General features: G+C 37.7%; 1 protein-coding gene across 1 annotated transcript in view; it reads left to right on the top strand.

Moving 5' to 3' along the window:
- LOC138697514 (stabilizer of axonemal microtubules 2) overlaps positions 1 to 16,109 on the top strand; it is a 30,895-nt gene that overhangs the window by 12,175 nt on the left and 2,611 nt on the right. The window contains exons 6-11 of the mRNA XM_069822816.1: positions 1,471 to 1,660; positions 3,325 to 3,559; positions 6,342 to 6,552; positions 8,124 to 8,313; positions 11,375 to 11,609; positions 13,305 to 13,372. Of these exons, the coding sequence (XP_069678917.1) occupies positions 1,552 to 1,660; positions 3,325 to 3,559; positions 6,342 to 6,552; positions 8,124 to 8,313; positions 11,375 to 11,609; positions 13,305 to 13,372 (1,048 nt within the window). The 5' untranslated portion in view covers positions 1,471 to 1,551. The remainder of the gene's footprint in view (positions 1 to 1,470; positions 1,661 to 3,324; positions 3,560 to 6,341; positions 6,553 to 8,123; positions 8,314 to 11,374; positions 11,610 to 13,304; positions 13,373 to 16,109) is intronic.

The following is a 16,109-nucleotide window of genomic DNA, read 5'->3' as shown; positions in this document are numbered from 1 at the left end:
TAATTCTATGTGCATAACAAAGAGGTACCCACATGAGCTGCATTAACACCAATGCAGTCCCACTATATTTTTCACTGCCTATGATTCATGGAGTCCCTCAGTGTAAAATTCTCCGGAGGTAAAATAGTCCCTCAATCGGATCTCCGGGTAGGGGCTGCACTGAGAGGTGCCAAGAATCGTACTAAAGTACTTATTTGGAACACCAAAAGTCACACAGTCCAGTCAATCAGAGCCAAGTTTTATTGTACTGTAACATTGCGGTACTCTCCACACGATTCAATCAAGTTGTGCAATAATCAGTTGTTGGTATGTCCAGTGATAGTGACACTGCTTGTGTGGCCATTGATTTAGCATTTTATGTGAACACAAAGAAGAAGTGATGTTGGGTGAAGGAATGGTACATCACTGATTATGTAAGTGTTGAAGGAGTGTTTCCAAGAATGGAAAAAATTATTTACTTTACATCTCTATTCGGAGCTCAACATATAATTTATGGATTGTCTATGTAACCAAAAAAAGATTATAAATAATTGATTAAGTGCATTCAGGACAATGGTACACAGATTACTCAACATACCCATGAGCCAACAACACTACAATAAAGAAGTGAACACAATCAAATACATAGCATAAGAAAATGGTTACAACCCAAACATAATAGACAACATCATAAGGGAGACAAAACAAAAACTCAACAAACACAAAAACACACAACACAAACACAAGAACATAAGAACACAAGAAATACATCACACTAACATACGAAAACACACACATCCTCATTCAGAAAACAGAAATACAACACAGCATACAGAACAAAAAACACACTACAAAGACATCTCAACACACAAACAACACAAACAAATAAATACAACCACACAGGCGTATACAAACTCACATGTAATAGTTGCGACAGTTTCTACATTGGACAGACAGGCAGATCATTCCAAACTCGATACAAAGAACACATTAAAGCAATAACCAGAGGACACAATACATCTACATATGCTGAACACATAACTAATGCTAACCACACATACAATAACTTAAATACAGACATGGAAATCCTACACATACAACCCAAAAACCAAAAACTCAACACACTAGAACAATATGAAATATACAGACACACTAAAACACACCCTGATCAAATTCTCAACACACAGATCAATTTCAGAACACACACACTATTTGACACCACATTTCAACACTTCTCAACAATCGAATGCACCCACACAACAGGCAGCGAAGTTCGAGATGACGCCGAGATCTAGTAGGCTCTGAGGATAGTGTGAAGAAGCACCGAAACAGCTGTAAGCCGCACATGCTTACACAATTAACACGAGTAAGATCGCCATTTAATCAATTATTTATATTCAAGTGTTAAAAGTAGTGTACGAAAGATTAAATATGGACAAAAAAGATTATTCTTTACACTGGAATACATTTCTGTTATTTTTCTCTCCACAGCATGACTATAGAAGATGGCCTGGAGCTGCTCCAGCAAGTCTTATTTTGCCAGATAAACGTAGTCTTCTTGGTGATGGACCTATGCAGTCACTGACCACCCAAAAGCATGACTACACACGAAAACCATTCACCAAAGTTGATAATGTCAGGCCTGATAATAACATCAGGCTCTCAAACAAACGCCTGGAGGGTACGTTAAATTGCTGTACTGTAGAATGTCATGTTTATCACCAACTAACTATAATCAGTGGAGAAGATATGCAAATGCACCAACTTTCTTGCCCTATTCGCAACAGTTTAATTCTGAAAAACTATGAATAATATTCACAAATTGGAACAATGACATCTCCACAACCCTCAACTCTCTCCCAAAAATAAACTCAGATTGAGACTGAATTCAGTTCTGTCATAAATTTTGCCAGTCAGTTTCAAGCGTTATTCAGTTTATGTTTATGTATGTTTTGCTTTTTTTGGTTTTATATGATACCCTTATTGAATTTGGTATTCCCAAGAAACTAGTTCGATTAAGTAAAATGTGTCTCAGTGAAATGTACAGCAGAGTTCATATAGGTCAGTTTCTGTCAGATGCGTTTCCAATTCACTGTGGGCTAAAGCAGGGAGATGCACTATCACCTTTACTTTTTAACTTCACTCTAGAGTATGCCATTAGGAAAGTCCAGGATAACAGAGAGGGTTTGTAATTGAACGGGTTACATCAGCTCCTTGTCTATGCGGATGACGTGAATATGTTAGGAGAAAATCCACAAACGATTAGGGAAAACACGGAAATTTTACTGGAAGCAAGTAAAGAGATAGGTTTGGAAGTAAATCCCGAAAAGACAAAGTATATGATTATGTTTCGTGACCAGAATATTGTACGAAATGGAAATATAAAAATTGGAGATTTATCCTTCGAAGAGGTAGAAAAATTCAGATATCTTGGAGCAACAGTAACAAATATAAATGACACTCGGGAGGAAATTAAACGCAGAATAAATATGGGAAATGCGTGTTATTATTCGGTTGAGAAGCTCTTATCATCCAGTCTGCTGTCCAAAAATCTGAAAGTTAGAATTTATAAAACAGTTATATTACCGGTTCTTCTGTATGGTTGTGAAACTTGGACTCTCACTCTGAGAGAAGAACATAGGTTAAGGGTGTTTGAGAATAAGGTTCTTAGGAAAATATTTGGGGCTAAGTGGGATGAAGTTACAGGAGAATGGAGAAAGTTACACAACACAGAACTGCACGCATTGTATTGTTCACCTGACATAATTAGGAACTTAAAATCCAGACGTTTGAGATGGGCAGGGCATATAGCACGTATGGGCGAATCCAGAAATGCATATAGAGTGTTAGTTGGGAGACCTGAGGGAAAAAGACCTTTGGGGAGGCCGAGACGTAGATGGGAGGATAATATTAAAATGGATTTGAGGGAGGTGGGGTGTGATGATAGAGACTGGATTAATCTTGCACAGGATAGGGACCGATGGCGGGCTTATGTGAGGGCGGCAATGAACCTGCAGGTTCCTTAAAAGCCATTTGTAAGTAAGTAAGTATAGAATATCATGTTTATCAGCAATTAACTACAGTCAGTGGAGAAAATATGCAAATGCACGAACTTCCTTGCCCTATTCGTAACAGTTTAATTCTGAAAAACTATGAATAATATTCACAAATTGGAACAATGACATCTCCACAACCCTCAACCCTCTCCCAAAAAGAAACTCAGATTGAGACTGAATTCAGTTCTGTCATAAATTTTGCCAGTCAGTTTCAAGCGTTATTAAGTTTATGTTTATGCATGTTTTGCTTTAGAATGAGGCTAATAAATGTATTTTATAATTATTTCAGACACAACAACAATGAATGCATCTTATCAACCAATTGGCAAGTTTGACCCTGTCCAGAGCTACAAGCCACAAAGAATGTACAAGTCACCGTCCTCTCCATTTGAAGACGACACAGTTCATAAGATGAGTTACATGCCATGGCCTGTCCCAGAGAAGGAAGATTACCCATGGGCAGCTAAAGGCAAATACAGTAAACCAATAATGCCCATGGAAGGAAATACGATCTACAGAAACAGGTATAAGAACTGAATCTTTATTTATTCGAGTCTAAGAATTTTCTTATATACTTACTTATGGCTTTTTAGGAACCCAGAGATTGTCCACACCTGTGGAGTAATGGTTAGCGTGTCTAGCCGCGAAACCAGGTGGCCCAGGTTCGATTTCTGGTTGGGACAAGTTTACCTGGTTAAGGATTTTTCCGGGGTGTTCTCTCAACCCAATATGAGCAAATACTGGGTAACTTTCGGTGTTGGATCCCGGACTCATTTCACCGGCATTATCACCTTCATCTCATTCAGACGCTAAATAACCTAAGCCAGCACTTCTCAAACTGTGGTCCGCGGATCACCTATGGTCCTCGAGGTCTGTCCTTATGGTCCTTCAAAAAATACAGAAGAAAAAATAAAATTCAAACTAATTGCATATCACACTATAGCTTAAAATCTCAGAGTTTGGAAATGACATATGACAATCGAATTTCACTTTTTCTCCCAGTACTGCATTTTATAAAATTTATTATCCTATCTATCTATTGACTTCCCACTCTACTCTCAGCAACAAAAGAGGGATTTAAAGCACTATACACGTGGTGTTTCCCGATATCTTTTCCCTGCACATCTGGCGTCGCGCCTGTAACCCAGCCAGGGACCACCCAAATTCATAACAGAGGACCAAAGTACCGAACCTTAATTCAATTTTAAAATAAAAATATAGGCCTATTGGTATTAAAATATGCTACGAAAATGATAAATTTGCTTCCGAAGGGAACAAGAGTGGTGGTCCGGGGAACTGTTCTGACTTTAAAAAGTGGTCCCCACTTCAAAAAAGTTTGAGAAACGCTGACCTAAGCTGTTGATAAAGTGTCGTAAAATAACCTACTAAAATAAAAAAAAAACCGGAGATTCATTGCCGCCCTCACAAAAGCCTGCCATCGGTCCCTATCCTAAGCAAGATTAATCCAGTCTCTATCATCATATCCCACCTCCCTCAAATCCATTTTAATATTATCCTCCCATCTACGTCTCAGCCTCTCGAAAGGTCTTTTTCCCTCCGGCTCCCCAACTAACACTATATGCATTTCTGGATTCGCCCATACGTGCTACATGCCCTGCCCATCTAAAACGTCTGGATTTAATGTTTTTTTTAGTGGGCTATTTAACGACGCTGTATCAACTACGAGGTTATTTAGCTTTGATGAGATTGGTGATAGCGAGATGGTATTTGGCGAGATGAGACAGAGGATTCGCCATAGATTATCTGACATTCACCTTACGGTTGGGGAAAACCTCGGAAAAAGCCCAACCAAGTAATCAGCCCAAGCGGAGATCAAACCCGCTCCTGAGCGCAACTTCAGATTGGCAGACAAGCGCCTTAACTGACTGAGTCATGCCGGTGGCTCATTTAATGTTCCTAATTATGTCAGGTGAAGAATACAATGCATGCAGTTCTGCGTTGTGTAACTTTCTCCATTTTCCTGTAACTTCATCCCTCTTAGCCCCAAATATATTCCTAAGCACCTTTTCTTTGTTCCTCTCTCAAAGTGAGAGTCCAAGTTTCACAACCCTACAGAACAACCAATAATACAAGGGGGATCCAGGAAATAACGACCGTTTTGTTGTAATAATTAAAAAAAATATATTTATTTGAAAAAACAAAGTCTGTTACATAACTGAAGCTTCCTTTACTTCTCTACATAATCACCACCTACATTTAAACATTTGTCGTATCTGTTCACTAGGTTTAGAATTCCCGTGTTATACTCCTCTGCCACCAGTTCATTAAGCCAGGTGTTCACTGTCTTCTTCAACTCTTCATCACTTCCAAAACAATCCCAAAAGACAGTAGCCATGACTTTTTGTGTTGAGAGAGTCTGTTTGAATTTTCTCGGTTTCTTGGGTGATGAGGGATGATGCCACTGACGTGATTGGCGCTTGGTCTCTGGGGTGTTGTGAGACACCCAGGTCTCATCACCAGTCACAATTTGATCAAGAAAGGCGTCTCCATCTGTGTGATATCGCATCAAGAATGTCAATGCTGAGGCCATTCTCTGAGTTTTGTGTTGGTCACTCAGTTGCCGTGGAACCCATCGTGCACAGATTTTGTGGTAGCCAAGATGTTGCGACACAATTTCACCAAGCAAAGAACGAGAAATGTCAGGAAAGGCAATATGCAATTCGTCGAGTGATGTGCGCCTGTCTTGCAAGATTCTGTCGTTCACTTCAGTCTTCAGGTCTTCTGTGATGAGTGATGGGCGTCCTGGTCGAGTTTCATCGTAGATATTTGTTCGCCCATTGTTGAACATTTCGCACCATTTTCTCACATTTCTTTCAATCATTACAGTATCACCATACACTTCTTTCAATTGCCGGTAAATTTCTGCAGGTTTCAAATGTCGGGCATTCAAAAATCGAGTCACACTCCTCACCTCACAGTCGGCGGGATTATCAATCACGTCGTTCATTTTGAAGTAACACAAAATGCACAATGGCGACTTGTTGCAACCAGTACTCACAACATTATGAGAACACATGTTAAGGAAGCCAGTTGACCTTCAAACAAGGAAGGGGAGTCAGCTGCACGGCGGATATGCGCGAATGGTCGTTATTTTCTGGATCCCCCTCGTATAACTGTTTTATAAATCCTAACTTTCAATTTTTTTAAAGCAGACTGGATGAAAAAAGCTTTTCTGGGTTTATAGTTTTAAATGTAATCTCAATTTAAATTTTAAAATTAGATTGTGGATCATTAGCATGTCATAATTTTTTAACAGTCCAGATTATCAGTAATTTTATTTTGCAGTTACCTTCCATCAGCCCAAGTTGCACGTCGCAATCCAATTATTCCACCCCACTCCGGCAATATACTATCCTCCGGACGTCACTTTGAAGACTCGACAGTTTATAAAGGAAGTTACTTGCCGGTGGCAGAAGAATGCAGGCCCAAAGCTATCGTTGCCAGTGATAATCTCACAACTGGCAATGCAAAATTCGCAGATCAGACCACGCAAAGGGTAAGCTTATCTTTCGGATGGTTTGTAGGTCAACATTGACTTTTGATTTTGATTGTAACAAAAATATTAAAATCGTACCACTTTATGATATTTAGCTTTGCTATAAGGCAGTTTTGCTATGGTGACTAATATTTGCGGGCGAGAGCTATTTTATGCCAGCTGCTCTTTTACCTGTAAACATTGCTAAAGGATGTACAGATCTTAGAACACAGCGCATCATGACGGAATAAAAGTGCTTAAAGCTTTCAAGGAAGAGTGGAAGATACAATATTTATGCTTCGAACATGCTGATGAAGTCCAGTGTTTGTTGTGTAAAAAAAATATAATTTGCAAAAAAAAAAAAGGCAACGTAAAACGGCATTATCAGATGCAACATGAAAAAAATATAGGCATTATTCAGGAGAAGAGAGAAATAAATTCATTTCGGAATTGACATCGAAGGTAAATTAATTTACATTTGGGTCAGTAGATTGTATCTAGATTCCTTTTATTTCTTTATTTTAAATGTATTGTTGATGTTTTATTTGTTGCTTGTTTCTGGATATTTACTTTTATTAGACTACGTGTTTCTTTAATTTAGAAATAATATTTTATCTTTGATTGCACTTTAACTTATACTGTTACTAAACTCAAAAAGCTAATTCACTTTTATTCCAATAACTATTTTCAAGATTTTTAGCAAATATGAACTAAACATTTTGAAAACTTTGTTGCAAGGAGCTTTTTTAGTAACGTCAATATAAAATATACTTAAAATATAATTTCAAAACTATTAGACCTAATTGCACAAAATTTTGTATAGATGATATTATTATAGATCTGTTTATATAGTTTAAATTTCACAAATTTTGGCCGAAATTGTGGAAGTTTTAAAAGTCATACATATCCCCTTAAATGATTGACCCCTAAAATTACGATGGCTCTCAATATCTTAATTTAATGAATTTGTTTTTTCATGTTACGTACATCTCGCAAATCACTCTAAGAAAACTCATTACATAATCACGACTGGAGAGTAAGGACTACATTTTCACAATCATACAATCGATATACTCTATTTCAATCAATATTGCCATTATTATTTTTTCTACAAATACTCAGAAGTACTTAGAGATCACACACGACCCTATTAGTTTCTCCTAACCAATGAAGTGAAGTATTTACATAATAAATATTTGCTTTTAACAATAAAATGGTTTACATACAATAAACTTTTCCTATTTCTTTTTTTGTTCCTAAAAATCCTTCCCTTTGCGATTTGTTTATATATGCACATGTATATTAAATAACTGAGTAATTAGCCCTATTACATAGCCAGAAATTTAGTAACGCATGTTGTTGTAATAATTGCTGCCTTTATTCGCTGCATGTGCATGTACATCCCTGTGTCTACGTTACAGTGGATGCGCTATGCGCTCATGACCAAGGTCGAGCTCTTCTAGCATGATTGGGAGCTAATATCGTCTCATCCCTGCTATAAGGACTATTGAAATTGGTATTGTTGAAGTTTTTTTACGCATTCCTCACGAGTTGGATAATGTCTGTTTTAATTAGTTGTGGCTGGTTTCTAGCATGACTATAGAAGATGGCCTGGAGCTGCTCCAGCAAACCTGATTTTGCCAGATAAACGTAGCCTTCTTGGTGATGGGCCTATGCAGTCACTGACCACCCAAAAGCATGACTACAGACCGAAACCTTTCACAAAGGTTGACGCTGTCAGACCTGATAACAACATCAGGCTGTCTGATAAACGCATGGAGGGTACGTATTTGCATAAATACTCTAATTGAGGCTTCATATGAATAAAATACAAAACATGCGTGAAGCAATGTATCATTTGTTACTCACTCACTCACTCACTCACTCACTCAGTCACTCACTTACTCAGTCGCTCACTCACTCAGTCGCTCACTCACTGTCACTCAGTCACTCACTCACTCACTCAGTCGCTCACTCACTCACTCAGTCACTCACTCACTCAGTCGCTCACTCACTCACTCAGTCACTCACTCAGTCACTCACTCACTCAGTCGCTCACTCACTCAGTCACTCACTCAGTCGCTCACTCACTCGCTCGCTCACTCACTCACTCGCTCACTCACTCAGTCACTCACTTACTCAGTCGCTCACTCACTCAGTCGCTCACTCACTGTCACTCACTCACTCAGTCACTCACTCACTCACTCACTCAGTCACTCACTCACTCAGTCGCTCACTCACTGTCACTCAGTCACTCACTCACTCAGTCACTCACTCACTCGCTCAGTCGCTCACTCACTCAGTCACTCACTCACTCACTCAGTCGCTCACTCACTCACTCAGTCACTCCTCACTCACTCAGTCGCTCACTCACTCACTCAGTCAGTCACTCACTCAGTCGCTCACTCACTCAGTCGCTCACTCGCTCACTCACTCACTCACACACTCACTCGTTTAGAAACCATTGGTATCAACTAGAAACGTGCACAAACGGTTACGAAAAATAGAAATTATATACAGTGAAACCTCTCCTTATGGACACCTCCAAAATACAGACACTCCTCATATACAGACAGATTTTTATGTCCCAACTGAAATAATATAGAAAGAATGATAAATTTAACTCTCGTTTACGGACACTCCCAGACTCGGACACGGGCAGCTGTTTCACAGTCCTAAAGCTTGCTTTACCTCCTGACTACGGACAGAACTTGGATTTCAAGACATAATGTGTTACAAAAGTGAAAAATTTAGTTTTGAGAACTGTACAGAAATTCCTTACCATGAAAGAAGACAATAAGCGTCTCGTAGGCTACCACTAGCCCAGCCGGCTATCCCTTGTCAGCTGGAAGCGGGTGGATAAACAAAATTATAAAATTTAACCTGTCTGATGGGTCCAAGGTTTCTGCGATCGTGAAATTGTATTCGACACATTATAGGGTTAGTAGGATTATTCTCTTCACTTCAATCAGTTGTTCTGTTTCGAGAGACATGGCAACTGAATGTAAAGGTTAATTTGAAAACTGTAAATTACAGTACTGCATAACTGTAGCCCTAGAATAAAACTGCCTTGCACAGCACTGTATTTTCCTTTTTCGGTCTTATCTACTGTAGTTCAGAGTTGCAAAGAATTTACCGTAGTCTAGTAGGCTCTATTTAGAATTAAACTACAATAATACATTTCATTTAAAGCGTGAAGGGATACATAATGCATATTATAAATTTACTGTTAGACTGGGGAGCCTCCCTCCCAATTAAGGACACCTCCCAGATGTGGACAGATTGTTACGTCCCTTCGATGTCCGTAAATGAGAGGTTTTACTGTATTGCTATTGAATGCCTGGTGCTATAGTCAGTATGCAAAGCTCTCCCATCCCTCGGAGTATCTCAGGGTCGGTTTATCGAATATTCGAGTTGTTTCTCATTCTTTGTGGGTGGATGCCAAAGGCAGACCACATTGAGCCATGCAGGAGTTACAAGAACCTTTGCAAGGACGCGTTTATCATTGTGTAAGCCTATCATTTAATTGATAATTCTTCCTCTCTCAGTACATTCAATCAATCATCCATCGATTCATCCATCCATCGACTCATTGATTCATTCATACATCAATTCATTGATTGATTGATTCATTCATTCATTCATTCATTCATTCATAGATTCATTGATTGATTCATACATCCAGCTCAGGTATTACAGTTGGGTACCTTCAAAGGCAACAACATGCTTCGTGAAGGTACAAGCATTTGAGCTTCAGAGTACTTTTCTTTTTGTTAATAACACTCTATATTTCTAAAAAATGATTTATTAGTGAAATAATGATGAAGCTCTTTATAGTAATTAAAAGGCGTTATAAATTAACAACTACTGTTTTAGAGGTATGCATTTTGAGTTTAAAGTGTAAATATTACACTAGGATATAGGCCTATGTACTTACTTGCTCTTCTCTTTAGTAAGTAATTGTAATTTATTTTATTTCTTCATTTCTTTACGCACCAGATTTAATATTCTGCATTAAACTTATTTTCTTTGTTGTTACCAGTGTCCATTTGTTATTAAAATGATAAGTTATTAAAGTGTCCAATCAATAATTTTAGACCTATATCAAGCAAACACATTTTTTAAGAAGACAAAGTAAATTTCCTTCAATTATTAGTCCGTTTATGTACCCAAAAAACGTCGGTTTAATGTATGATGAAGTGCACCTCGTATTCTGTCTACCTGCAAAACATAAGGGATAATTAGTTGAAAATCGAATATTTGGTCAATTACCCGACCTTGATGGATGTTCTCTAACCAGTCGAATCTAATCCAGTTGTAAGCACTATTTTCCTGCTCTCTGGTATCAACTCAAATCATAACCAAGATTCCATTTTCATATTACTGTCGATTTACTCAGTAATAAAGTAAAATATGAATATTTAGAAATGTATTAACTTAAAGAATTTATTCATTATCATCATCATCATCATCATCATCATCATCATCATCATCATCACATGTTTTCACTTAGTTGTGAATCGTTTCAGAACAGAATTTCTCTAAAGCTTACCATATTTTATTCCTCTTAATTGAGTCGAAAGCTTTACTTATATCTATAAATGCAATGGAAGTAACTTTATTCTATTTCGGTCTCTTCTCTATTAATTGGGTAACAGTGAAAATGAGGTCTATTGTTGATCTTTCTGGTCTAAAACTATGTTGTTCTTCCTGATATTTATTTTTAGTTTCTATTTTCAATTTTAAATAAAAGTTAGTTCTTCTTTTGAAATCATTCTATTTATTTCTGTCTATTATAGATATAAAATTGCTTTTAACATCCGAGCTTGAATTTCATTTCTAGACACTTCAACAATGAACGCATCTTATCAACCCATTAACAAATACGATCCCGCCAGGAGTTACAAACCGCAACAAATGTATCAGGCACCGTCCTCTCCATTTGAAGACGACACAGTTCATAAGATGAGTTATGTGCCATGGGCTGTCCCTGAGAAAGAAGACTACCCATGGGCTGCAAAAGCAAAATACTATAAACCAGCGATGCGTTTCGATGCCGATACTATTTACAATAACAGGTAAGACTTCGATTGGAATTCACATCAGAATTTTTGTGATATGTTGTTTTTGGTAATATTGTCCATGCAATGCATATCAATTTATAAAATTACTCTTGATAATAATGGTCCATACATTAGCAGTATTATCAATAGGCTTTACCTGACAGAATTGTCCCATCAGTATCACGGCTCCACTCACTATCTGCAAAAATGAAAACTTCAATATGTAAACTCATCTCAAACAGCAGAAATAACTAAAATGCTCTCTCAATTAATATCACTCAATAAAAGAATTGTATTCCAATGGATACCATCTCATTGTGGAATCCTGGGAAACGAGAATGCGGATGCATTAGCAAAGAAGGGCAGCACTGCTACTTACAGACCTGTTACTAAATCTACATATTACTCTGTGAAAAGATTTATTAAATCTACGTAATTAGACTTCAACAAACAAAATTTGATAGCACAATCTCAAGGGAAAAAATGGAACTCTCTGCATCATAATCCACAGTTAATTCCCGATTTAGCTGCATTTAGATTGGCAACAGGCCCTGATTGTTTGGCCAAACACCTGCATAGAATTGGAATATATCAGTCCCCTAACTGCCCATTGTGCAACTCAAACCAAGAAATGGATTCGGAACACCTCAAAATCTGTGCTTCAGTGGCTGACAATGATAATATCTTTGAAAAATATTGGAGTGCAAGAGGTCAAATGACTTTATTGTCAAATGCCTGGCATTAGAAAACAACAACAACATATGTAAACTCAAGCAGAACAATTAAACTTCAAATAAAAATGACAATTGATAAATAAACCCATAGCAACTAGAGTACAAACACGCGAAACAAAAACGCCACGAACTTGTGTACTAACCTAATATGAATACCCTGAGCTTGCAAAATTAAATTTTGGTAACATTTGAAACCTCATATTTATGAAAAATAAGCTTCTCGTCTATGATTGCTATCAAAACAAAGACGAAAAATCTCACTGAGTTTGAAAGTGATATCACTGTGTGTGTATCGAATACTGAGTCCAGATTTGAGAGCTACTTTCTGAACAACAGGCGCATTTTTCGCAGCAGTAAAATTATTTTTTACTTTAGTGTATAACTACTGGCTTTTATTTTTATGTTTAATGTTGTTTATGCTTCTGAACACATAGTAAGTGTATGTTAATGAAGCATTCTTTTTTTCATTTTGTAAATCATTTGGCGACCCCCTCAGCTTTTTACACGACCCCCAGTTTGGGAACCACTGATCTATTGCGTGCAATAGAAAACTACTAAAACTCCATAAAATATGAGGTAAAAAGTACATATCCTCAACTCTGCTACATCTCTAAGGGCTGTATTCATAGACATTTTTAGCGCGGGCTTCCGGTGGATTATCAGCGTTTTTCATATTCATAAACCAGTGTTAGCGATAGGATATGATTTGAATTCTGTACTAGTAGCCAGTGGATAGCCGGGGCTAGCTTAGTACGTTCGTAGCGCGTGCTGCGAAATGTCTATGAATATCACCCTAATTCTCTAGCATCATAAGTAAAAAAAAGCATCTTTTGTACATTTGTGTGTACTGGATACCTATTTCATTTGTTGTGTTGTCAAATGGCACCGTTGATTTACATCATAATATGTTTAAAATCCTATATAATCTTGAAAAATATGCTAAAATAATAAGAAGGCCATCAATTTTTATTTTCAGCTATCTTCCTCCTGGAGAGTTCGTTTGTGATGTGGATCAAATGTCTCTTGGTGGAGGTGACTCTTCAAGTAAGTTCCTTGTAGCAAATGCAGTAAAGTGCAGAAACACTATTTTTTGCTACGATTGTGACTCTTTACGTATACTGTGCCTATATTTAGTTAATTTGATCCTTTTAAGATTATATATTATTTTAATGTACCAAAGTACATATGATATTTCCATGCAGATATTCTGCGTCATTGTGTGATGAAAGAATAGTGGAACAGAGAAAAATTCTCTCCGGCACTGGGATTTGAACCCGGGTTTTCAGCTCTACGTGGATAAAGCATCAGCACATAGAGCTGAAAACCTGGGTTCAAATCCTGGTGCCGGAGAGAATTTTTCTCTGTTCCACTACTCTTTCATCTTTTAAGATTAGTTGAAACTTCATGAAATAATATACAGTAACCCACCTGTATCTGCAGAGGATACATACCAAAATCTACTGGAGATAATAGCAAATTCTATAAATAACCCATTTGTATGTTGCTACTTCAGCATGTTTTAAAACAGTGTGAAATAAATAGCGGGGAAAATGGCACTGAAAACAGTGTTGGTGGTTGATGCTACCACAGTCTATGAATACAGAGTGTGACTACATTCTAGATTTTCTATAAACTCTTCATATTAACCCATTTATGCCCAGGTGGGTCGTTTTCGACCCATTGATTAAAATTATTTTACACGCGAATTAGTCTAGGCAACACTACGTGTCTACTTTTCTTAGATGCACAAAGGTACAATGCACTTGTGGAACACGCGGGAAGCCAACACACCACGTCATTATTGCGCCGGAACTTGCCGAATAAATATGACGCAACTACCATCTGCCTTGGAGAAGAAAAAGTGAGTAAAAACTCTGTTGAATCCGTGAATTTTATTAACAATCAGTGTTTCCTGCCAAGAAGATTCAGGAGAATATGTATCTTGTATGTTTTTGTCAATATTTACGCTATTTACTGTACAGTAGGGCTACCTTTCACATAGCTTTTCATTATTATTTTCCTTTGAGCGATGTTTTTACGAACATCTACCTCAATAGAAGTTTGTACAGAAATGTGAAGGGCCAGCAGGACCGAAGATTTTTGAGAAATATATATCAAATATCAAATAGAAGTTGGTGTAAGGATTAGGAGTGCTTTTGGGAATGATAATTCTAATAGCATTTCTCAGAATATCTCAGGCTTATTACCGCTTTCGTTTACAACATTCTTTTATTTGTGTAATGTTATATCTCACCGCTTGGGATGCACTCTGGATAGTCTTTGACGAACTAAGTAGTTCATAATTCTCGGCACTAGCGGCACCTATGAGAGCTAGGTGTGAATAACAATCAGAATGACCCCGCTTTGTCTTTTTATTATCTTCATGAGAGTTCTCTACTGGCCCTATCTGAAAACTGAGATCCTTCATAACAGTTTCCATAATCATAAGTATTCCCTCTTTTCAGACTCTGACAGTAATCTAAATTCTAGAATAGTTGGAGAGATCTGATTCTTCCGAAATCCCAAAATACGGGGCAGATATATTCATTGGTCTGCCTGAGGATAACGGATGCAGATTCTGGAGATGAAGATTGCAAGGACTCCAACTGAGCTCAACTGCAAGCCGCAACAAAGTTAGTGACAGAGCTACTAGACGTTGTTTAGCCTTATAATGAGGAAGGGGGCACCGATATTAGAAAAGATTGAGATCCTATCAGCAATGAAATTGAGAATTCTCCACCACCGACACATAGAATAAAGCGAGAAAGAAATAAAGGTGAGCATCACGTCTAACGAACCTGAAGTAGCCCCTTTACAAGAAGAGGAAAACAAAGTTCGTCAGCCTTATGTTTTCCGTAAATATAATTGCAATATGAGTGGAGTACATACTTCTGATATATGTGGAAAAAATGGCACATGCCATTACTTTCGTGGTTATTAGATGTGTGCATGAACAATGCTTGGCTTCTCAGTCAGTCGATCATATGGAAAGTCTTTGGATGCACTCGCCTTCGGCCACGAAATAACGCAAGCCTAAAATATGACACTTCTCCAAAGAGTGGAAGACGAGTTCGTTTCTTTGATACCATCAAAGAACACCGGAGAAAGATCACTGTTGGCACTATAGCCCAACAACAAAAACGGCGATACAAGATTTGTGGCGATGTAAAAGCATGTCAGAGGTGCACCATATCATGAGTAGAACTAAGGACTTATGTCATGTATTTTTAGTAGGTTATTTTACGACGCTGTACCAACATCTCAGGTTATTTAGTGTCTGAATGAAATGGTGATAATGCCAGTGAAAAGTGTTCGGGGTCCAGCACCAATAGTTACCCAGCATTTGCTCTTATTGGGTTGAGGGCAAAACCCGGAAAAAAACCTCAACCAGGTAACTTGCTCCGACTAGGATTCGAACCCGGGCAACCTGGTTTTGAGGCCGGACACGCTAACCGTTACTCCACAGGTGTGGACCTTATGTCATGTACCATAATTTGTTGTGTGTTTCAAATTATATATTTCTTCCAGTGCAAGGTTTCCTTTCAATTTGTGAATGTAAAATACATGTGAATGTGAATGTAGCTCTCAGGGAAATTATTCAATAAATATTTTTAAAAAATCGTATGCGTGTTTAGTATGGTAATGATTTGTTTATACATTACTTTTAAATTTAACAAGTTGCATACTACGCAAAAGCATAAATAAAACAATAAATCATCAAAAAATTATAATGAACAAATTCTCGAGGAAGTGCCTAGTGGGTCGTTATCGACCCACCCCA

This window comes from Periplaneta americana, chromosome 4 (genome assembly GCF_040183065.1).
Source record: "Periplaneta americana isolate PAMFEO1 chromosome 4, P.americana_PAMFEO1_priV1, whole genome shotgun sequence".
Lineage (NCBI taxonomy): Eukaryota > Metazoa > Arthropoda > Insecta > Blattodea > Blattidae > Periplaneta > Periplaneta americana.
This window is presented reverse-complemented; position numbering and strand designations above follow the sequence as displayed.